Below are 25,059 nucleotides of genomic sequence, written 5' to 3'. Positions count from 1 at the left end.
ATTCCTAGCGTCATGTTAGGGTATTTTGATCTTCCTAGTATCATGTTTAGGGTAATAACTAAAAAATCCTAATATCAAGTATGATTAAAAGTATGATGCTTCCTATTTTCTTTCCTAATGTTCATGTTAGTATCATGTTAGGGTTTAATATTTGATTTTTATTGCTTAGTGACATGCTAGGGTTTGTTATTAATCTTGTTAGTATCATGCCTATGGTCTTGCTATTATTACACTTTAACATAATTATGATTATTATTATTATCATTATGATTACCATTATTATTTATGATCATTATTATTATGTTGCTTGATATTTTATTGTTATTGCTTGATCACGCCTTTTATGCATGTTTAAAGGGAATTTGGTACTTGTAATCACGCTTAATAAGATAATTAATAATCTTGTTTAGGGTTAATTTGATTATAATTCAAGTGATCGCCAATAATAGTTTTGTTTGTACATTAAATTCAACCAACATAAATACACAGGTTTAGGATTAATCCTATTGATTGCATGTTAGTCAGAAAGCGCACATGAATACAATCAGAATAAAGTAGAGGCCTATTAGTAGGACATGTTCAATCTCTTTTAGGTTGGATTTGTACCTTCATCCCCGAACTACAAGTCTTGGTTCCAGACCTATTGGAGTTGACGATCTCCTCGATCGTTAAGGGGTGTAACCTTCACCTCGTGAACGGTTTACAAGTTCCTAAAACTTGTTGGCGACTCTTTTGCTCTATCTTTTTTCCCTTTGGACGCCACCATACTTAAGTGTATCTTAACAATGGGGTTCAAGCTAGGGGTAATGCTTGAAATATTCCCTACAGTTTTTTGGCGACTCCACTGGGGAGGATTTCTATTTTAATTCCTGAAATTTATTTCGGCAATGATTTAGAATGAGTGGATGAGATTCAAAAAGTCCTAAGTATTTCATGTGCGTAATTTTGATTAACATTATTGTCATATGCATAAAAAGATCTCATTGGAAAGACCATATGTAATGAGTTAAAACATAGGATTTTTACACGTAGGAAATTTAAGGAATATCTTTCACAACTAGGATCGAAAAAATGTTGTGCGAAACTGGAAAATTTTATCGAGCACAGAAAGCTGCTGAGGCATGTAGGAACTAGCGTCAGCGAACAAAGATTAGCGCCAACGTTTTGACGTTAGCACCAGACGACAACTTCTGTCGCCAGGCGCTAAAGCCAAAAAGTGGCGTTGGCCTCTGTTTGCTGGCGCCAAGTTCTTCCAATACCAAGCCAGAAATATGCGTTCTAATTTCGACCAGTTTTAGCACTGTTTGCTCGATCCTACTTCCTGATTGAGTTTTTCTCACTTTTCTGAAACCCATATGTGTTCTACATGTGGACATAACCCTCTAGAAATTCATGCTCCATCTACCTGATTGAACGCTCTGAGCAACAAAAGGTACATTTGAGAATGTTGAATTCACCAAACCATGGAAGCGAGTTTTTCTAAACTCGCGGTGTCCCATCCACTCGCGCCAACCCTTCACGGTTAGGCTTCCGCGCGGTGCATCCGGACAATTAACCATGGACTCTCTATTGACTAACCCATATCTCGAACTAGAGCCATGGTTAAGTTGCAAACTCATTGCATCATGATGTGTCTACTTGATTAATTGCGCATTATTGGCTGGGCATTCCCTATGTATTTTTCCTAACCGTTTGTTTGACTTGTGTTAAGATTAAATAAATTAATTCATGACTAAAAGAACTTTGCCTAATTAATTAATTAATTAATTAATTTGAGTAAATAAAGTATATTTTTTAATCAGAATTGACTTAGTACGACTTTAGGCATACCCCTGTAGAGTAATAATACTGAAAACAGTTTCAGATCGACGCTTCAGCAATGGCGCCAAAATTTGAACTGTAGCGCCACTCTGTGGAGTGTAGCGCCTGGCGACAATCCTGTTGTCCGGCGCTACACTGCAAAGAGAGGCGCCAGTACTGTCGTTTTAACGATAGTTTGGTTTATTGCTCGAGTCATCACCTTGTGTCTAATTAAACAGTTTGCTAATCAATTCGGTTAATTTTTACTAGTAATTATATCTTGCTAAGTCATTAATTGAGTCTAGGCACTAAGTCCCATGGTCTTACACAAAATTCAAAGCATGTCACTTACACTCACCACATAAAGCACACACTAATACACACTTTTGACCATGTCTAAGGGAGTCTTGTATGCGCATTTTTTTTTTGTCATTTTTTTTAGGGGGTAAGTCGGATATTAATCCTTCAATTAAATCAACTTGTTTAAACCCTATACTTAGTTGCCGAAAATATATACCTTATTTTTGCCAAAAATATGCACCTATTTTTTTTTTTTTTTTACTTTTCCTCTTGTAAACCGTAAAGTCAAGGTCAATTTGAGTCAAATAATTAAAAGAAAAAATGGTTTAATTTAAAGCGCGTGGTCAAGAAAGGAAGGGCGTTTAATCAAAGACAATCTTTTTGTACAAGTCCAACTTTTCGACAAATCCATCGCTCGTAAGAGGAAAGCTAGGACAATAATGGCAACTCAAGAAGAAGTCAATGAGCTCAGGAGCCAACTAGTTACCGTGACTGAGGCGTTAAAGGTTCTAACCCTCAAGATTGATGATCCTATGAAGCAACAACAAATGGAGCTCATGAAAGAGAGCTTGAGCAAGCTATCTAGTGACTACAAATTCCAAGGCATTAGTTCACAAGGGGTCTCGATGGACAAGGAACTTCTTCCGCATAAGTTCAATACCACTGACATCCCTAAATTCAAGGCAACAGATAATCCTTACCTTCACTTAAGGGCCTTTGAAATGATAATGAACATTAAGGGGATTGATAAGAAAGTCTTTCATTCCTTGTTTTCTTTATCTCTTGAAAACATTTGCCAGCAATGGTTCTTCTCCCTTAACAAAGATAAAACCTTTACTTGGGATGCTATTGTAAACTCTTTTATTAATAGATATAAGTGTAATATTCAAGTTGAAACCGATTATAGACAGCTCGAGGTGCTAAGACAAAAAGAGAATGAAGGATTTACTTCTTTCTTCAATAAGTGGAGGGAAACTTCCGCTAAAATGATTGAGGTGCCCACCGAAAAAGAGTTTGTGAGAATGTTTATCAAGAACTTACAAGAAAAGTTTTCAAAGCACTTAAAATATCAACACAACTTGAATACTTTCAAGGCCGTTTATGACATCGAAATCGAGATTGAAGACGACCTCGCAAAGCAAAAAGCTACTAACAATAGTAACCACGGTGGCTGGAAAGGAAAGAAGAACGACAATCCTTCTTCTTCCGAAAACGCCCACTCTAGTAACAATGTTATTACCTTTGATCTCAGTGAAGTTTTAGCCATGGATAACCAAGGATATAAGAAGCAACTAAGGAAAGACTTAACCCCCATTGGGATGAGCTACGATACTGCCTTCGATCGACTCCATGCTAAAGGACTCATTACTCCCAATGGACCTATTCAAGATCCCGCACCTGAAAAGAGATTTCCTAACTGGATCCCCAATGCACATAGCAAGTATCACCAAGGTAGGGGTCATCTTACCGAGAACTGTTGGAAGCTTAAAGAAGCTATCCAAGACTTAATCGACAATAACAAGCTACCATTGCCCCCTGTCAGTAAGAAGCCAAGTATTGATAATGCGCTTCTCGCTCACTCCTTGGCCATCTCTGATGAGGAAAACGAGGTTGATCCCTCATCTCTCATCAAACCTGTCAACGAAATCCATGCTATCGAAGAAGAGGAGGAGATCTTTTTCGACGCCATGGATAACCTTTTAGAATTAGCAAGTAAAGAGGACATACAATTGCTTACACTGTCTATGATGGAAGGATCACACTTGCTACGTGAAGCCCTCGAAGTTGTAAAAGAGCTTCAGAAGAAGTATGACGAGGTTCCACCCTCGAAAAATAAACCTAGGAAAGAGTTCACACCCATGGGAACGACTTATGATGCGAAACACTTTCCTTTACAAGTAATCGATAAACCCAAGAAGAGTAATAGACTCTACACTCCAATTGGGATCCCATATGCATAAATGTTCAAAATGCTCTCCGAGAGTGGCGAGATCAAACCTCTCGAACCAAGACCATTTGAATCATTAAAAAGGACAGATAGATTTTATTGTCAATATCATCAATCAGGGGGTCACACTATTGAAAACTGTTTTAAATTTAAGGATTTAATTCAGAAAATGATTGATGATAAGAAGCTAATCCAAGTTCCACAAGAAGAAGATGCAAATATTAATGGAGTTTGGGACAGCGACGAAGAAGACATTTATTTGAAAGACATTGTAGGACCTCCACCTTCGGTGTCATATGCCATGGATGACTTTTGTGTTGAAGAAGATTCATCAATAGACGTCCTCACAATATCCGGGAGAATGCAACCTCCTAATTCGACACAACCCATGCCAACCACATAGCAAGTTCCCATACCTATCATAGAAGATAATGACATTGTCAAACAGTTCAAGAAAACCAAGGTTGAAATGAACGTATGGAAGCTTCTGGCAACGTCTCGAGAACATAGGTTGGCCGTAATGAATGCCTTGGATAAGATAGAGATAGATTTTAACACCACTCCTGAGGGGTTGGCTAATTTCCTCACGAGTGATCTCCCTAGTCCTATCAACTTGATCACCTTTTCTCTTTTTAGAACTAAATTGGGTATGATTTAGTATCTTTTTATACAAGTTTACATGCATAATCAAGAAAATATAATCTGAATTAGTCTTGTATTTATACATCATAATTCTATTATATTATAAAACATTTCATTATAATATGCATATATATTTGTTACTCACTTTTTATCATACAAGTATATAACATGGACCCATTGTTTATTTTATTAGGTGGAAGTTATAATTAGGCAGCAAGAAAACAAGAAGCCCATTTTAAGCTTTTCCACGCAGCATCAACAAATTGGGTTGAAAACCCACTAACTCTAAAGTACTCCCAAAAGAAGAGAAGCGGCAGCAAGAGGAGAACAAAAAGAAAAACCCTTAAAAATATACCACTGTACTTTAGGAGACGAGGCAGCAGAGGAGTGGGATATATACGGACGAAGACGAGAAGACGGAGGAGGCAAACAGCAGCCCGAGATTAAGGACGGAGCCGCAGCACCTCGCGAGAGCCGTGACTAGACCGAGCTTGGAGCAGCATTATTTCTTCCCTTAATTTTATGCAATTGACTGGTTTTTGCTTGATTTGATATGTTTAATATTGACTCTTCATTGATTAGTTGTGTTCTCTTGATTTCCATGTCTAGGTTAGGGATGTAGTCCTTTATTTTCTATCAATGAATTGAATTATATTGTTTGGGCTTGATTTATATGAATGCAATTTGATAATCTTGTTTTAATTCATACTTTTAATGTGGCCAATTGATTGTATTGATTTATTAGCGGAAGTGAACTTTCAATACTAATTCGTGGGATTATCAAACGTCAAGTAGTATAATTTTAGGAATAGTTATATACTTAGGGTGGTCTTATTGAATTTTCTATTCTTAATGAGTTTATTTCAATTGTTGTGATTACGGAAGTAGACATGAGATTGATTTAAATATACGTTTTCTACCTTGGAAGAGGAGATAACATACTTTTGGTAATTTGATCATTGTTTAATTAGTTTAATTTCATTATAGAGAGTAATTGGCGAAACCCAAAACCTAGAACTACTTCTCATTCTTGTCTATCGTTTTATTAGTTTGCAACCTTAATCGTTTATAGTTTAGTACTACTTTTCCCATATTTTCGTCGTCAAATAATATTTTAATTTCTTAAATTGGTACTTAAGTAGACCTCCTTGTGGATACGATACCTTGCTCACCCTATATTTACTGTAATTGACCCGTACACTTACGGTAGATTTAGACCCGACCAGGGCGGGGGCCTAGTTGCTGCCGGTGGTGAAGTGGGAGGAGGGTTAGCGCGTTGTGGGTTGATATTGTGCTTGTTTGCTGCCTGTGGTGAAGTTAATGTTCCTTAGCCATTTAAGTTGATGCTTTGACCTTACTAACAATGGCAAATAAGAGTTAATGCCATGAATAATGCTTCTAGAGAAAGAAAGGAGGAGAGAGAATGAAATTGAAAAGGGTTAAATTGGGGTTAATTTGAAAATTAGAGAAAAATTGTGGAAAAAAAAACAAATTTTGGTGAAATTAATGAGTCAAGTGCCATGCACGTGACGGTCATGCCGGAATCCAGCGTTGACTTGCCTGAAAATCGGCCTTGGTCCCCCTCAACAAGTCAAATTGCCTTTTGTGATCCTTTTAAACAACTTTTTTCTTAATAGGTCATTCTTAACAAAAGAGACCACTTAAGTGGTCCTTTTGAACAAATTTTCCTAATATTTTATCATCCATAAATTAGACTTTATACGAATTAGACACGGAATAAGAAAAGTAATATGTATTCATATTCCTTTTTTGAGTGTTAAAAAGGAAATAAACAATATTGAAGAAACAAGAGGCGGGCAAGTTTGTCAAAAAAAAAAAAAAAAAAAAAAAAAAAAAAAAGGCTGGCAAGTGGTCACTGCACCATCAGAACATTCACTAGCTAGCTAGCTGGTTCATTAGTTCCTGCTTGCTCAGTATGGGTTCGCCAGTAATGAACGCGTCCTTGCCCTTGAGGTGATCTTATGTAACGTAGCCGCCTCTCCTTCGAAAGTATCTCTGCTAACCTACATTGGTCACATATATCACATGTCAAGTATTGCTCATATAAGCTTTACTTCTTTGGACATTTCTTATTTGCGAGTTCCTCATAATAAAAATGATCGAAATGTATGCAAACGATGTAAATTACTGACCTCTGGAGTATTTCTTCATTTGTATGTTGACTGGTTGGCTCACAGAAACCAGTGGCTAAATTAACCTTTGAAATTGGTTTTTTAAGCAATTCTTCACCAATGCTTACTAGATTGACCAAGTTTTCCTCCGTTGAAATATCAACCGATGCTAAATCTCCGGTTAATGTATCATCCTACATGCAATTCATATCAATTCCATACAACTTAAAAAAATAATAATGTAAGCAAATTTATGTATGTATAATTTCATTTATAGTTTAACAAAATCTTGCTCTTTTTAATACTTTAATTCTTCAATTCACAACTACATTAAAAAATCAAAATTTTTTACTTAAAACATGAGAGGTTAATATATTAAAATCTAAAATCATTGGAATTAAGAGTTTATAACAATTGATTAGAATCAGAGACAAACATACATGCATTATAAATCGACTTGAATTAGTTAGTTATATACGTACATTAATATACAATTACACATGTGATGTACGAATTCAATAAACGTAGATAGTAGTATAAGTCTAGCTCTCTTTTATCGTTTCCAAACGTAGCTACATTTCAAAAATGAAGATAAATGTAACAAGTAATTTTAAACCATTGACAATATGAGACATACATGCTTCTTCTACTTACTATTTATTGCAACACGCCAACACTTCATGTCTTTATTATCACTTCACGTTTATTAATGCATATATTCAATTACGTAAACCTCTAATAATAAACACGGATAAAAATCTTACGACTATATATATATCATAAAAGAGTACCAAAGTAGAATATGTGATTAAAGCAAAAATCAAACAGTTGCAACTAAATATAAACATTGGAAGTATATAGTACCTGGATTCTAATGTAATTTTTGTCACTATGAAGGGCCTTAAAAACAGTGGAAAGATGAAAATCCACCATATCAGCACTAGCTTGCATGAACACATCGATCAAAGGAGAGGATCCACCGCAGGTAAGCCACCCTAAGACACCCCAATTTGCTGCAGTTTCTGCATCATACTTCTCTTCACATTTGGTTGTTCCTGTACCTAAGGACAGTACTAGATATCTATGATAATCTGATGGTTTTATAGGAAAGAAATCCGGGCTTCCACTATGTATCTCATTAGATACTTCATTTATCGCGGCCAATGCCTAAAATATAAATTAAACAAAAATGATCGATAAATGTAGCCTTGACGATGGAGTAATACATATAGAAATTGTATGATAAATTACCGGATTGTTGGCAGCTACACCACCATCGATAAGGTTGAATTCTCGGACTTCTCCATTCGGTCCTTGGGTGTGGAAGTGATGGGGTGGGAGGTAAGTTGGTGCAGCTGAAGTTCCTATGCATATATCCGAGAGTAAGGCATCTAGACTTGGCGTCCTTTTTACCTGATCATCATTCGTATTGTATTAGTCACTTAGTTTCACACAATTTATAGATATTTGCATACAAATAATAATGTTACATGTATGTCTGTGCACCATATGTACCAGATAGGTATAACCAAGCATAGCTTGGTCTAATGGTCAAGTTTGTATCTCACAACCAAGAGGTTTTTGGTTGTGGGATCAAACCCCACTAGAGACACTTTGGAGGTGGGGATTCCCTTATCCTTTCTCCTCGCTTCCAAAGTATCTAATCCGCTAACTCGGGTCAAGAGGACCTGTGAGAGGTTCCGATCCGAATGTTACATGTATGTTTGTGCACCATATGTACTGGATAGGTATAACCAAGCACAGTTTTGTTTAGTGGTCGAGTTTATATCTCACAACCAAGAGGTTTTTGGTTGTGGGATCAAACCGCACTAGAGACACTTTGGAGGTGGGATTCCATTATCCTTTCCCCTCACTTCCATAGTGTTTAGCCCGCTAACCCGGGTCAGGAGGACCTGTGAGAGGTTCCGACCCGGTAGGACCCTTCTCCTTACCAACCACAAAAATAAAAAAATAATAAAAATGTACCCCCTCTCTCTCTCTCTCTCTCTCTCTCTCTCTCTCTCTCTCTCTCTCTCTCTCTCTCTCTCTCTCTCTCTCTCTCTCTCTCTCTCTCTCTCTCTCTCTCTCTCTCTCTCTCTCTCTCTCTCTCTCTCTCTCTCTCTCTCTCTCTATATATATATATATATATATATATATATATATATCTCCATCCATCCCTTAATTAGATTCTTAATTTTCTCTGTTATGTAATGAATAAATACTAGAAATAAGAATCTAATAAAAGGACAAAGGGAGTACCAGATAGGTATATAGTGTCTATTCATTTGGACTCAATAATAAGGTATGTCTCAATCAGAATCCTTATAATAGTGGGAGCAAATAACTAATTGTGCTATCAATATAATAATAATACTTAAGAGTTAGAGAGTTAATTTAGATTAGTATAAATTAGGTGGAGTAAACTGTAAACAAATTAATGGCTAGATATAATTTGATACCTCATAGCTGGAGAAGACAATCGGCTGCATTTGCTTAATGTCAAATGTTGGGACAACAATGTTAGTTAAAGTCTGATGTAGCTTTGTATTTCCCAACTTCTCCTTGGCAATTTCATGTAAATACTTCCCATCGTATTTGGGTCCTTCCAGCGACTTCATTATATCCCTTGCATGACCAAAGATAGACCTACAAAACATATATTGATCTAAAACTCATATATTTTGTATTTGTGCTGTTTATATTTTTGTATGTTCAAATTATTAATTTATATTTATTTTTATTTTTATGAGTTTGGTGCATGCAAACCAATTAAAAAAAAAACCCCTTTTTACTTAACAATCTATCTATCCTCTATAAAAATAATACAGAAGCTATAAATCTATAAGAATTAGATTTTCATACTCTGTATATACTTCTTTATTTATAATCATGACGAATTAATACCATTTGTTTGGGTCCAATTTAGTCAAAATTGGGCCTAAGCACTAAATGATCCAATTAAAAGCCCAAGGTCAAGGTTCAACTCTCCAATTGTGCAAAAGTCAAAGGTCAGCCCACAAAGCAAGCCAATTGGGCTAAGGCCCAACCTCTCCATGTATGATGAGGTATAAAAAGCCATCATATTGACACATTCACATATTCACGTTCATATTCATATTCTGATTCATATGCTCATTTATATATTCGGATATATTCCATAAAAGCCTCAAGCTACAAACTCTCTTGCATAGTGTCTTCCTTTTACACATTGTACTGACTTTAGCATCGGAGGGGCCTTCCTCGGCAACACCCCCGAGGCTAGTTTACGTGTGTTTACTGTGCAGGAAACCTTCGGCCCAACATAACTTGGACCGAATCCAGTCTTCTCCATTTCAGCGGACCTTCGGCAAGGTCCCATTGTTTTCACCCGAAACAATTTGGCGCCGTCTGTGGGGAAGACTTTCAAAAATCTTTAAGCCAAATTCCTAACCAAGATCATCTTGCAATTATCTTAGCAGCCATGGCTAAGAACCGCAAGAGCAAAAGCCTCCGTCAAGGAGCGGGCGAAAAGCCTAAAACCGGAACTCTCCCAAGGGTGCCGGCTCGGGGGGAGGATCATACAAGGAGGATTCCCTATCTCCCGTAATGCATGACTCTCAATATAGGCCGGACCACTCTCGGTCTAGCAGGGGTCAGTCTGATCATAGGACATATTCAGTGTCCCAAAGCCAACCGTCGGCTGCGCGGCCTCATTCCCACACTCGGCCGAGGACCCCTTTGTCGGGGCCCAGTTCGGAAGAGGTGGCAAGAGCGCTGGCAGTACTCATGGAGGCAATGAGGGCACAAAATATGCCACCGCCTCGTGATCGAACTCCTCCGCATACCCGGCATCAGCGGAGGAAGTTAGACCATGACGGTGGGAAGCTTCCTTCCTTCCGGGAACTGGAAGAGTGGGAGGAGGATTCTTGGAAAAATGAAAAACAGAGGAAAAAGAACCCTCAATTATTAAAAGGATCCTCATCCTCAAGACCAGAAGCGCATAAGAGCAGCAGCTCAGCTTCTCGGCCAGAATCTACTCACCGAGAACCTGAGACTGTTCGCAGAAGCGTCCTTGACCGACTCGGCGGCCAGGAACCGAGCGTGCGTAGTCGCCTCTCGTTCCCTGCAGCCGAGGCCCAGACTTCCCAGCCAGGGACGAAAACCACTCCTACCTCTCTAAGAGGGCGGAGCGCGGTCCCTTCGGCCAGGAACAAGGGCAAGGCCGTTATGCTACCCGCTAGTTCACCATTCGAGCAATGGATACTGGAAGAGCGCGTACCCACGGTTAAAATACCGTCGCATATCACATATGACGGGACCACGGATCCGAAGGACCACGTGGCCTCGTATGAGACTCATATGCATCTTTGCCCCAGATCCGAGGCGACTTGGTGCAAATATTTCCCAACCACTCTCAAGGGGGTCGCGCAAGCGTGGATCTCCAAGGGAGTAAGGCAAGGCTCCATAACAGGTTGGGATGATCTGTCCTCCAAGTTCAGGAGCAAGTTTTCCACGGCAAACCGCCGAGAGAAGACTACCGCAGAGCTCATGAGTCTGCAACAGGGGGAAACCGAAAGCCTCCGAGACTACCTGACCCGTTTCAGTAACGAGTCATCAAGCGTCTCCCAGCTGGACCAGGGGTTAGCTGTTTTTGCAATGCAGAATGGCCTTCAGCCAGGAAAGTTCCTAGACTTCATGGTCATGCATACCCCGCAGACCTTGGAGGAAGCTCTTAGTGCTTCGGATAAGTTCATCCGAGCCGAAGAATGGAATAAAGCAAAAACCCAACCTCAATCCGGGGGAGGGAAACAGAGGCAAATACCCTTGTCTGAAGGCCAAGGTCATAAGGCAAAGGGAAAATCAAAGGCTCCGGAGCCATCTTTGGCCAACGACCCAAAGAAGGACAGATTTGCCTCATACACAGGCAGATACGAGTCCTACACTCCGCTCTCTCTTCCACGCGCCAAAATTTACAGTGTGACGAAGGAAGAGCAGAGTTACCGAAAGCCGCGACCACTCCCAGAGTGGTATCAGCGAAAAAATAAAATCAGTGGTGTGAGTTCCACGAGTCTTCGGGCCACAACACTGAGGAGTGTATCCAACTGAAGGACCAGATAGAGGACATGGTCCGGAAGGGATATTTGAAAAAATACATCGCGGATCACCGCGAGAAAAAAGAATCCGAGAGGTCAGCAAAGGACCCTCGGCAGGACCTTGATTTCCCCCGGAAAAACAGTAAAAAGCCGGAGGGGAAATTCCCTCCGATCAATGTTATCTCGGGAGGAATATACTCGCGGAGGGAGCACAAGCGCCACCTTAGAGCTTTGACTCACCAGGTGAACAACGCTGACATTCAATCTCCCCAGTCGCCGGTGCCGAACATGACGTTCACAGCCGCCGACTGCCGGGGGATCACGTTCCCTCATGAGGATCCGTTGGTGATCATCGCCACGGTGGCCAACCACGACGTCAGTAAGGTCCTTGTTGACGGTGGCAGTGGAGCAAACATTCTGTTCCGAAAGGCCTACAATCAAATTAAGCTGAAGCCCAAGCACCTTACGCCGCTACCCTATCCGGTATCCGGGTTCAATGGGGCTTCAACTTATCCAGATGGGAAGGTGACACTTCCTATCACCATCGGTTGCGATGAGGCAGCCCGGAATGTCATGATTGAATTTTTGGTCATCGACGCTCCTTCAGTGTACAACGTGATTTTGGGGAGACCCATAATTCACGAGATCCAAGGGGTCGTCTCAACTTATCATCAGCTGATGATTTACGTCTCAGACGCCGGCTTCCCCGAAAGGATACAGGGCAACCAAAAGGACGCCCGAAGGTGCAACTACCTCAAGCCATCCAGTAGTCACCCAGATGACGACAAGGATGAGGAGGGGAAAGGAAAAGAAAGAGAGCCAAGCACAAAAAAGCCGAAAGGCCTAAGTGCTTCGGCCCAAGGATCCGTGCCCAGAGAAAAAGGGCCCGAAAGGGAAAAGGCTAGCTCTTCAGCTGAGCCGCAAGACTCAGAGAGCCAGCCGAAGAACACAAAGACTGGGACACCTGCTGACATTGGCAGCAGACCAGATTCTGAAGAGTCCAGTCCATCGGCAATGGACATGGACCAACAGACTGAAACAGTTGAGTTGGCCGAAGGAGATGCTGAGAAATGTGTAACAATCGGGATGGACCTTGATCCTAACACCCGTTGTGAACTTATTCAGCTCCTTCGGGATAACAGAGATGTGTTTGCTTTCTCGGCAGCTGATATGCCCGGGATAAGTTCAGACCTCATCTCCCATAAGCTTAATGTTGACCCAACGTGTCGACCAATTAAGCAAAAGAAGCGGAATTACTCCGCCAATAAGAACCGAGACATCGCAGCCGAAGTCAAAAAATTATTGGAGGCAGGATTCATTGAACCTTGCCAATATCCAGAATGGCTGGCAAATGTGGTGATGGTTCAGAAGCCCAATGGTACCTGGAGGATGTGCGTTGACTTCACGGACCTAAATAAGGCTTGTCCAAAGGATTTCTATCCCTTGCCGAGAATCGATCAGCTAGTCGATTCGACAAGTGGCCATGCCTTGCTTAGCTTCATGGACGCATTCTCGGGGTATCATCAGATCTTTATGCACCCCGACGATCGAGCCAAGACAGCATTCGTCACGAACGCTGGGGTATACAATTACAAAATGATGCCCTTCGGATTGAAAAATGCGGGAGCAACCTATCAAAGGCTGGTGGATCAAGTTTTCGCCGATCAAAAGGGCCGAAACATGGAAGTCTATGTTGACGATTCAATCGTCAAAAGCAAAAAAACTAGAGGACCATGTAAAGGACCTGGCTGAAACTTTCGCCACCTTGAGAAAGCATCAAATGAAGCTGAATCCGAAGAAGTGTGTCTTCGGCGTGAAGTCAGGGAAATTCCTGGGGTTCATGGTCAGCAAAAGGGGGATTGATGCCAATCCCTCTAAAGTCAAAGCGACGCTCGACCTTCCTGAGCCGAAAACGAAGCGGGATGTTCAGCGGCTCACCTGAAGAATGGCAGCCCTCTCGAGGTTCATTTCCAGAGCTTCGGATAAGGGGTTACCCTTCTTCAAAGCCCTGAAACTCCCGAAAACAAAAGAGCTTGTTTGGGAGGAAGAGCAAAAAGACGCCTTTCAACAGCTTCGGGAGCATCTGGCTCGACTCCCAACGCTGGCTAGCCCAGCTGAAGGAGAAACTTTATACCTATATGTGGCCGTTAGCCCGGCCACCATCAGCGCAGTATTGCTGAGGGAAGAGAGTAAGAGTCAACAACCGATCTATTTCGTGAGTCATACACTGACGGATGCCGAGACCCGCTATCCTCTACTCGAGAAAGTTGCTTTCGCGGTAGTAGTAGCTGCTCGGAAGCTGAGGCCCTATTTTGATTGCCATCAGATAGTGGTCTTAACTGATCAGCCGTTGGAAAAAGTTCTCGGCAAGGTTGAAAAATCCGGTAGGCTAGCCAAGTGGGCTTTTGAGCTCACCGAATTCAGCATCAGCTACCGTCCGAGGGCTGCCATTAAGGCTCAAGCCCTAGCGGATTTCTTGGCCGAATGCTCATACCAAGAAGCGCTGGACAGTGAAAAGAAAGTCTGGACCGTGTTTACGGATGGGTCTTCCACCGAAAACGGTTCGGGGGCAGGAGTAGTGATAACTTCTCCCGAAGGCAAATCCTTTGAGTATGCACTAAAATTTTCTTTTAAGGCCTCGAACAATGAAGCCGAATATGAGGCAGCAATCGCCGGCCTACAATTATGCATCTCCTTGGAAGCCGATCATGTCTGCTTAAAAACAGACTCTTAGCTAGTTGCATATCAGATCAGTGGCAGCTACGAGGCCAAAGAGCCCTCCATGATAGCTTATCTTGCCAAGATCAAATCAGTCATTGCAGAGCTGAAAACTTTTGAGGTTCAGCTGATCACAAGGGGTCAGAATACTCAAGCCGATGCACTCTCCAAACTTGCTAGTTCATCTTTTACCGAGCTGAACAGGTCTGTATATGTAGAAGTGCGTCGAGAGAGAAGTGTCGACGAAGCACCTGAAGTGTGCTGCGCTGACCCAGAGCCTAGTTGGATGGAACCCATCCTAGCTTTCAAGCTTCGGGGAGAAACTCCTGAGGATAAAGCTTTGGCCTCCAAGATGAAGAGAACCAGTTCTAGGTTCATTGTCTTCAGGGGGGAACTTCTGAAAAAGTCCTTCTCAGCCCCATTGCTGAAATGCGTGGGACCAACAGATGCAGATTATATCCTACGGGAGATTCACCTCGGCATCTGTGGGAACCACATTGGGGGAAGAACCTTAGCCCACAAGGCATTGAGGGCTGGATATTACTGGCCCACCATGATCGCAGATGCTAAGGAGCTGGTTCGGAAATGCGAAAAAATGTCAAAAATATGCTCCAGTTATCCATCAGCCAGCAAGGGATCTTCAGCCGATCCTTAATCCACTCCCATTTGCCCAATGGGGACTGGATATACTGGGACCATTTCCAGAGGCTGTGTACCAGAAAAAATGGCTGATAGTTGGTGTCGACTACTTCAGTAAATGGATCGAGGCCGAAGCAGCCTCGAACATTACAGAGCAAACTGTCAGAAAATTTATCTGGCAGAATATCATCACTCGCTTTGGCATCCCGAGAGTATTTGTCTTCGATCATGGGAGGCAATTTGATAACTTACCGCTGAAGCGATATACAGATCAGTTCGGCATCAAACTGGCATATTCAGCAGTATGCCACCCGCAAAGTAACGGACAAGCCGAAGCAGCAAATAAACAGATCTTAAATGCCCTCAAGAAGAGGGTGGAAGATCAAAAGTCCAAATGGCTGGAGGAGCTCCCTGGAACCCTTTGGTCCCTTCGGACAACTGAAAAAGAGGCAACGGGCCACTCACCTTTTGAACTGGTGTATGGTGCCGAAGCCGTCCTTCCAGTGGAAATTGGCTCTAAGAGCCTTCGAGTGCACCATTTCTCGGCTGAGAATGAGCGACTGATGTGGGAATCTCTTGATTTCCTCGACGAAGTAAGAGACTCAGCCCGAGATAAAATGGCCGCCTATAAGCAGAGAGTCAGCAAATTTTATAACCGAAGGGTCCATGCAAGGCCTCTCAAAATTGGAGATCTTGTCCTTCGGAATGCTGCTGCAGTTCAGAAAGGCCGAATCCATGGGAAACTCTCAGCTACATGGGAAGGACCTTATGAAATTTATGATGAGCTTCAGCCAGGGACATACCGACTTCGGCAGTTGGATGGAACTGAGTTGAAGAATCACTGGAACGCTGATGTACTGAAAAAATACCATGTGTAAACCCTTCGGGGCAGAACAATCTTTGTAAGTACATTTTGAACTAATGAAAGGCCTTGGAGCCGCCATTTATATAAATATTTACAACTTTTTATCCTTTCAAAATTTTCTTTGTTCTATCTACTCTTCAAGGGTTTTTTTATTCAGCCTCGTCTGAAACCTTCGCCTTCGGGTAACTGGGTTTCAGATTGCTGACAAAACTCGTCTTTTTAAAGAACACCGGTCTTTCAGCTGAAGTCAAACTTCAGTAAGACTTGTTCTCCAAAGACATGAGTCCATGGACAATTCTGGGATATTTCCTTAACTGAGCCTTGTATCCCAGAGAGCCATTATCCGAAACATTGCCTTAAGTTGGCCTTGTGTTTCGGATATCCATTTTTCAAAGATAGACAGAAAATCAAGGATAGAAGCAACAGTTGAAAATTTTTAAATCAGCCTCGTCTGAAACCTTCGCCTTCGGGTAACTGGGTTTCAGATGGCTGACGGAACTCGTCTTTTTAAAGAACACTGGTCTTTCAGCTGAAGTCAAACTTCAGTAAGACCCGTTCCCCAAAGACATTAGTCCATGGACAATTCTGGGATATTGCCTTAACTGAGCCTTGTATCCCAGAAAGCCATTATTCGAAACATTGCCTTCAGTTGGCCCTGTGTTTCGGATATGCGTCTTCTTTAAGAAAACTGGTCTTTCAGCTGAAGTCAAACTTCAGTAAGGCTTGTTCCAAAGAGGTTAGTCCATGGACAATTCTAGGATATTGCCTTAACTGAGCCTTGTATCCCAGAAAGCTAATATCCAAAGCATTGCCTTCAGTTGGCCCTGTGTTTCGGATATCCAACTTTCAGACAAAGTCAATCTTCAGTAAGACTTGTATCCCAGAAGCATTGCCTTCAGTTGGCCCTGTGTTTCAGATACCCATTTTGAAGAAGTGAAGAAATTGCTTATTCAGCTGAAGTCATACTTCAATTTCTGGGGGGGCAAGAAGCACTCAGTGCAAGCATGTTCGGCAGAATTGAAGAAAAGAAACAGTAAAGCATTCAAAAATAAAGCAACTGAAGAAAAGAGCATCAGATTAATATTTCATGCTCAAAAATTGAGCTACAAGTTCAATAATTCAGTATCGGCAGTCGCCCACAAGCGGAAAATAACAGCTGCCGAAATACGTACATAAGCAAAAAAAAATAAAACTGCTGTACGACAAGGCAAGCTGAAGCAAAAAACAAGGCAAAAAACTCAGAAAGCGGCAAGTCTAAAGTTAAGCACATGATGAACCGCAAGATTCTGAAGACGACTGCCCGAGTTCCTATGCTTCAGCCTGAGGATCAGACTGATCAGCGTTGAGCCCCATGGTGGCCTCAGCCCCAGCAGCAGAAGAAGCGGGCTTTGCACTCTGCCGAGCCTCCCTTTCCCTCTGCTCAGCTTCCAACTCCAGTCTCTCAGCTTCCTCTTCGGCTTCCTCAGCCTTAAGGATTTCAGCTTCGGCTGGAGTTGCATACTTCATATGAGGGTCTTCGGGATTCTGGACCCACTCAGCACATTTAGACCAGTCCAGCTTCGGCTCAGCATGAAGGCAGACTCTTCGGCATACTCGGAATCCGTTTCTGAAACCCATCTCATATTCCTCTTGGGTATAGACACGGACTTTGAGTAAAGCCTCAGCATCAGCCAGCTTCTTCTGGGTCTCCTCCAAGTCTTCCTTGGATTTCTTAAGCTCATCAGCGACCTTGGAGGAGGAACCTTTCAGCTCATTCAGCTCTTGCTGAATTTGGAAAGCCTTTGTCTGAGCTTGGGCCACTTCAACTTTCTGGATCAGCAGTTGATCCTCTTGGAATTTAGCTCTTTGGGCTTCAACAGCAACAGCAACCTCTGAGAGTTGGACATCTTTGGCCAGGAGCAGCTCTTCAGCAGCCATTCGGCTGGCTTCAAGAGCCTCTAGACGTTGCTGCACTTCAGCTTGTGCAGCAGTTCCTTCCTGAATTCGGCTCTCAACAGCAGCCTTGAATTTGGAGACGTCCACTCCCATATGCTCCTGGAGGAATTTTTCCCCTTCCATCAGTGGGGGAAAAACTTCCTTCTCCATAGCATCGCAGAAGGTTTTGAGGGCTTCAGCAGCTCTTTTCTCATACTCCTCAACCTCCTGCTGCTTCTCTTCAGCTGCTGCTTGCTTCAGCTTAGCAAGCTTTACTTCCTCTTCAGCCACCTTCTTGTCGTGCACAGCAGCGTCTACCCTATCTTGTAGGGTATCTATCAGCTCTACAGTGAGAGTCTGATTGTGCACGAACTGAAAACAGGAAGACAAAAATAAATAAAAAAAAATATATATATATATAAAGAGTTGAATTTCGGAGGAAATAAAGACAAGGAAAATTACCTGCATCATCAGCAGTTGGTTAGACCTGGCTGGGTCAGGAACTGATCTGCTGGATTCGCCCATCCCAGCAGTGGCCTTCAGCGACCAGATCCTTGCCCTGTCTACTTCGGACATGCCAGCAAAATTGCCGAAGTAGGCTGCAGCTCCTTCTCGGTTTTGACCCCATATGAGGTCCCAGATGTGGTCTGGGATTGGAATTCGGGGGCCGAGAAACCCATTTCTCCAGAATGCAGAGTCTGGAAAGAAGGGAAGGATGACGATGGAGCTTGGTTAGCTTTGGTTGTCTCAGCATCATCCTTCTCAGAGGAGTCAATTACTATGACCTCCTCTTCTTCAGGGGTGAGGACGAAAGCCTCAACCTCTCTTGCGATGTCTGCCGTGAAGCCCTCAGCACTGGACATCACGGCATCCTTATTTTCGTGCTCAGCAGCACTCTTCTTGATTTCTTCTTGGACCCCTCCCTTAGGTTCGGGAGTTCTCTGATCCACCTCCATCTCAGGAGGTGGCGGAGGGGTCTTTTGAGGTGATTGGGGTGGTGGCTGGGGAACCCTCGGCGATCCGTTGCCTTCCTCGGGTTCCCTTATTGCGACGCCGATGGTCATCGACCTCCGCTGAAAGTCATGAGGGCCGATGATGGCCATCCTTCGGCGCCTTTTCAGAAGGGGCTGCTCGTCCATATCTGAGTCTGAAGACTCTTGTATTTGGTCTTCGGGACGAACAGGAGCTTTTCCTTCTCTGTGTCTGTTACTCTCTTCAGACTGTAACAGACAGGGGGGAAGAAGAATGTGAGTAAAAAAAAAAAAAAAAAAGAAAAGAAAAAAGAAAAAGTTGTCTGAAAGCTCACCGAGGTCTTCAGCAAAGCCTCGTCTTCTTCAGCTGCTCTAGCTGCAGCTTCGGCTTCAGCAGCTTTGGAGGACCCTTCTCCTCCTTCGCAAGCTTCGAGTACCCGTGCAACCTCTTCGGCTGTGCGGGCAGCTTCAGCTTCTTCGTCCAGCAGCTGAAACCAAGGGTCTCTCTTCTTCCACCAAGGCTTCTGCCTCTGATACAGAGCAACAACCTCAATTTGGAAGTGGGAAGAGTCTAGATGAACTTCCCTATGCCTCGGCTCAGTGATAGACGGGGCCTGTTCAGTTACAACTTGCTCTCAGTTGACACCAAGACGAGCGTAGTTAATGCCAACGTTGGTCTCGTCCCGCTCTGAAAAAAGGAAAGGGGAAAGGTTAGCTCAGATAGATCGGCACAGCATAAAAAAGCAAAGCGAGAGAAGAAAAAGAGGTAGTTAAAAAGCCTCGGCCCCAGCCGAAGAATCTTACCATCCTTAAACTTTCGGCTGAGGCCAACAGCTGCTAGCATGTTCTCTTGGAAAACGTAATGCGTATCGGGGAGCCAAGTCTCCGGGATATGCTGCATTCGACCACTCCCCCCCCGGTTCGGCAGCTTGCCGAAGATATGTTGCTGATCCAGGTTCGGATCCGCCCCGTTATCTGCGGGGGGACCCAGACTTCCCATTTCGGGATCAGGCTCAGCTAGGTACCGGGGAGCGCTGAAGACGCAAGGGTGGCCCGGATCTGTGGGTGCCCTAACCCAAATCCATTGACCTCTCCAGTCCTTGTCTGAAGAGTCGTTTGGCCACATGGTCAGGTATTGGGGCCGGGACTCAATCCGGTACCACCCAGAACCATGGCTTCCGTGCCCACTTTGAATATTTGGCACTAGCCGATGGAGCTTTTTGAAGCAGTGCAGGTTCGGCACGTACTTGAAGAACTTGCAGACCCATAAGTATGTCATCACCCTTCGGATGCTGGTGGGGGTTAGCTGACATAGAGAGATGTTGTAATGGATCAGCAAGTCTCGGACGAATACGTCCAAAGGGAACCTCAGCCCGTACTGAAGCTGTCTCGTGTACACCCCCACATACCCCGGGGGTGGACGATGGATTCTATCGGATGCCGAGGGCATTCAGCACCAATACCCATCAGCTTCAAAAATGCCGTAATGCAACTCAATTTGCTCGGCAAATCGATATTGATCGGCGTTCTCTACCCACCATGAGTAGGGGCGGTTCTTTATCATGGCCGAAGCGACTTCGGCATTCTCCCATTCTGAAAACCCAGGGAGGATATCCCAAAGGACAGCGGGAACTTCATCATCCCGTCTAGAAGCGCTCGGCTCATCCGTTCTTTGAGGAGGAGCCGAGGAAAGGGGAGTCGCCCTAATCCCTTCAGCAGGGTCAGTCTCCGGCCTTTGACCATTCCAGGTCCCAATCCTGTTCCTAGGATCGGGAATCGGCCTTGCTCTTCTTGGAGCACGGGCTCTACCTCTAACTCCTCTTGCCATTGATTATTTCGAAGAGAAAAGTCGAAAGAAAAGGGGAAGGAGTTCGAATTCGAAGAAAAATAAACTGAAATCAAAGGAATTTACCTTAATCTGAAGCGAAAGTTGCCGATTTACGAGTTCGTAGTGGCAAGTCTCAGTTTCTAAGCTTAATGCTCGGGGAATTTGCGAAGTTTTGATGCGGGTTCTTGGTTTCTCTCTTGAGAATTCTGGGTTTGTGTTGGTGAATAAGTGAGGAGAATTACGCGCCTCTGTTTATATCTCCAGGTACGGGATACGAGGAGTCTGTGTTTTAATTTCTCTTAAATACCCACTAAGTAACCATTAAACACATGATCTTGCGATTAAACTGCCCATTATCCGTCCAACTTCCGCAATCATTAACCGTTGTTATCTCATTAATTACGGTTTAAATTCAAATTTTTGGATCAATTAAATCATTTACTTCCCTCCTTTTCTGAATTAAATCAAACCCGACCCGTCATCCTTCCAAATCGGGTCTGGGGGGCAAGTTGTTTGGGTCCAATTTAGTCAAAATTGGGCCTAAGCACTAAATGATCCAATTAAAAGCCCAAGGTCAAGGTTCAACTCTCCAATTGTGCAAAAGTCAAAGGTCAGCCCACAAAGCAAGCCAATTGGGCTAAGGCCCAACCTCTCCATGTATGATGAGGTATAAAAGCCATCATATTGACACATTCACATATTCACGTTCATATTCATATTCTGATTCATATGCTCAATTCGGATATATTCCATAAAAGCCTCAAGCTACAAACTCTCTTGCATAGTGTCTTCCTTTTACACATTGTACTGACTTTAGCATCGGAGGGGCCTTCCTCGGCAACACCCCCGAGGCTAGTTTACGTGTGTTTACTGTGCAGGAAACCTTCGGCCCAACATAACTTGGACCGAATCCAGTCTTCTCCATTTCAGCGGACCTTCGGCAAGGTCCCATTGTTTTCACCCGAAACACCATTAAAGTTTAAAATTTTTGTTAAAGCCTCTAGGTGATGACAATTTTCATACTACTATTGAATAATACACATATCTTTTTTATTGTTTTAGAAGTTTTGATCTAATCATTAGTGATAGATGCCTATATGAGGTACTTACCCAACTCGAGTATTCGTTCTATAATATTAAGGAAATGTTATACATAGCCCTTAGGGCTACATATAAGCATTAAATTCACACTTAAAATTCGTAAAAAGTTAAGAAATCATACAAATTTAAACACTAATTACACTGATTTACGAGTGTTTTTATCATGAATTCCTAATTTTATACAATTTCCAAGAGTGTATTTAATGTTTATATATATAGCACTACCCTAATATTAAATAAGAATTTAACTTCACAAAAATAATTATAAAATATTAAATATGATGTTTTAAAGTGTGAATACAAGCATTATAGTATCAAGTATATATTATAATGCTTGATATTATTTATTTATTTATTTTTTTAAAAGAAGGATACACACTTCTCTTGAGGGAAAATTCCAGGGCAATGGTCTAAGTAGAATTGCTTAATGTCTTTGGCAGCAAACAAAGGGCGGTTGTTTTCGTTTGGTGCTGCAAGCATGGCTGTCACTAGACCACCTGTGCTGGTTCCTGCCATCACGTCGAAGTAATCCGCTAGCCTCGCATCCTCTCCATCCAATTTCTACATCAAATCACTAATTAGCAAACCCTTGATTTCAATTTAAAACCTTAAATGATGAACTCTATTTTATAATTTGTCCCCACACTTACTTTTGTAAATTAGGTATCTAATTTTGTGTTTAGTTTGTATGGAGTATAATTTAGAGTATTAATCAAGAAATCGAAGCACATAATAGCATACCCAATGGTTGCCTTTCTGTTGTGGGCATGAGAAAAGAGAATATAAAATAATATTTAAATAATCAAATTTTATCAATTATGGAGAGAGAAAAGCCCTGACCAGGTCATGGTCTTGGCTATGACCTTAACCTTTGGCATAAGGTGGGCAAAGAATTACAGTTCGCCACTTGTCCTGTTATAATTGGCTGATAGTATATATATTTTTATATTCTTTTTAGTTATTTAGTACAAGCATGATAAAGAAAAAATTTATTACCAGGGCAAGTAGTGGGCAACCAATGAGAGTATATGGGCATAGATGAGTATTAGAATTGGGCATAAATGAGATGGAAGAGAGAGAAATGTATTAAATATTTGATGACTACCATTAGCTTGGCGACCAATGAAATAAAGAAAAAAAAATCAAAAGAATTCATCAATGGGCCCGCAGTAACATCATGCGTTCAAGATAAATGGGCGATTAGGTGGAAAAATTGGTTGTTTTGAAAAATAGTTAGTGCTAAAAATAACATTATAGGGGTAAAAACAACAATAATAGTGTATGTTTATTGAAAATTTTCCAGTACTCATTTGAAATATGATTATCATAATGTATTCATGATTATGTAGTTTATAATTGACATATTTTTTCTTAGTAGTTAATTATATTATTTTATTTTAAATATAAAATGTATTAGCAACAATTTTTTGATTTATCAAATTTTTAGTTTTATTTATGTAACTTTTATTTTTATTTTATAGTTTCTCGAAAAATATATATTTTATGTTGGATTAAAAATTTCAAAAAATATATTAGCATTGTAGATATAATAAGAAGACTAATTATGACTATTTTATTAGGTGAAAAAATGAACCAATTATATTGTATATCAATAAAATAATATGGTAGTCATTTTTCAAACGAATACTGGTAAAAATTCAAGTAACAAGTATGTAATGGTAGATATTATTCACAGGGGTGTAATTTAATTGGGCTCGATTGAATTTTTCCATATTCAAGTCTAATCCATATTGATAAGCCCCTATATATAGTGTATTTAATGAATTTTATTGTAAGAAGGCTTATTACAATTTAAAAATATAATGAGTACCAATCAATAATCTCAAAATACAATAAAAGAAACAAAGAGGTTATTTTCTTAGCATCAAATATATGGAGTCTAGGTGGTTAAACATAATACAATAACCTAGCTTGAAGTAAGAATTGGTACAAACTAACTTTACCTGAAGCTGATCTTCTAAGAAGGCTAGAATGGTTCCCGGAATCAGCCCTCGGACTCCGCCTCCATCGATGCTAAGAATAGTAACTAAGTTACCGTAAGTTGGAGCTTGTAGAAGCGAACTAGCTCTTTCCATGGCTAGCTAGCTACCTATCAAGACTACGTACGTGCTTAAAAAACAGCGTCTTGTGCTTAGTCTATATATATTAGATGGATTGGAGGAAGAAATTAGTGAATCATTTGTGTGAGTATAAATGTATGATTAACGAAGGTGTACGTACTAGGCTAAATAATAGCATTACCCATAATTTATAGCCTAAATAATTAAATTCAACCGTACTGAAAATGAAACATTATTTTGACGTGGTAAAACATACCAATAATATAGGCGTATTGATTACAATATATATTTATACGTTACATTGTTGTTAGTATTTTGTCAGATCAATAAATGGAGATATAATGATTAAATCAGTCATTGGTTGAAGAAATGCAAATTGTTGTCAATTGGATAGATATATTATTTCCACATAGGTAAGAAAATAGACATGTCTATCATCTTTAACATCTTGTCCTTTTCTATACTAGCAAGGCAGCTATCTTAGCACTTGAATGTAAATTCTTTGCAAAATGTAATTAGACTAGGTATGACTATACTTTGTGAGTGACGATCTTTAGTTTATGTTACTTCGACTGGGGTATTTGATTTAGTTTTAATCCTCATACTTTTTAAAAAAAAAATTACTATATAAAGGTGGCAAATAGATCATCAGTAAAGGTGGCAAATTCAATAAATTTGTGTATTACAACCTCAGTTTTTTTTTTTTTTTTTTTTTTTTTTTTTTTTTTTTTTTTTTTTTTTTTTTTTTTTTTTTTTTAAGTTGATAAGGAGAAGGGCCTAAGTTAGCGGGCTAGGTACTTTGAAAACAAGGGAGAAGGGTAAGGAAATTCTCACCTTAAAGTGCCTTTAGTGGTGATTGAACCTCTAATCTCAAATTTAGAAGGTATAACCCTTTCCGCTAGATCAAGCTTAGCTTGGTATTACAAGCTCAGTTGTTGCTATATTATAAAGTGCTAACTTCAAAAGTATACTACGTATGTATTAGGATTACTAGTACAAGTACTGAATGTCAACCCCACATCATAAATTCATAACTAATGCATTGTCG

The 25,059-nt window shown here is 41.2% G+C and overlaps 1 protein-coding gene across 1 annotated transcript; it reads right to left on the bottom strand.

Moving 5' to 3' along the window:
* Positions 1–6,428: 6,428 nt before the first annotated feature.
* Positions 6,429–24,174, bottom strand: LOC110732040 (patatin-like protein 2). Its single transcript, XM_021911952.1, has 7 exons — positions 23,895–24,174; positions 22,310–22,491; positions 9,282–9,468; positions 8,074–8,235; positions 7,687–7,989; positions 6,844–7,016; positions 6,429–6,714 (listed from the first exon to the last, which is right to left on the bottom strand). The coding sequence occupies exons 1-7, from the start codon at positions 24,024–24,026 to the stop codon at positions 6,591–6,593; spliced, it is 1,263 nt and encodes a 420-aa protein (XP_021767644.1). The 5' UTR covers positions 24,027–24,174; the 3' UTR covers positions 6,429–6,590.
* Positions 24,175–25,059: the final 885 nt, after the last annotated feature.

This window comes from Chenopodium quinoa, unplaced genomic scaffold (genome assembly GCF_001683475.1).
Source record: "Chenopodium quinoa cultivar QQ74 unplaced genomic scaffold, ASM168347v1, whole genome shotgun sequence".
NCBI lineage: Eukaryota > Viridiplantae > Streptophyta > Magnoliopsida > Caryophyllales > Amaranthaceae > Chenopodium > Chenopodium quinoa.
This window is presented reverse-complemented; position numbering and strand designations above follow the sequence as displayed.

Excerpts from the sequence above, each read along its gene's own strand:
- LOC110732040 (XM_021911952.1), bottom strand. The coding sequence starts at position 24,026 with ATGGAAAGAGCTAGTTCGCTTCTACAAGCTCCAACTTACGGTAACTTA. Across the intron at positions 7,990-8,073 it reads GTGTAGCTGCCAACAATCCG|GCATTGGCCGCGATAAATGA; the intron begins GTAATTTATCAT and ends TTTATATTTTAG. Across the intron at positions 7,017-7,686 it reads AAAATTACATTAGAATCCAG|GATGATACATTAACCGGAGA; the intron begins GTACTATATACT and ends AATTGCATGTAG.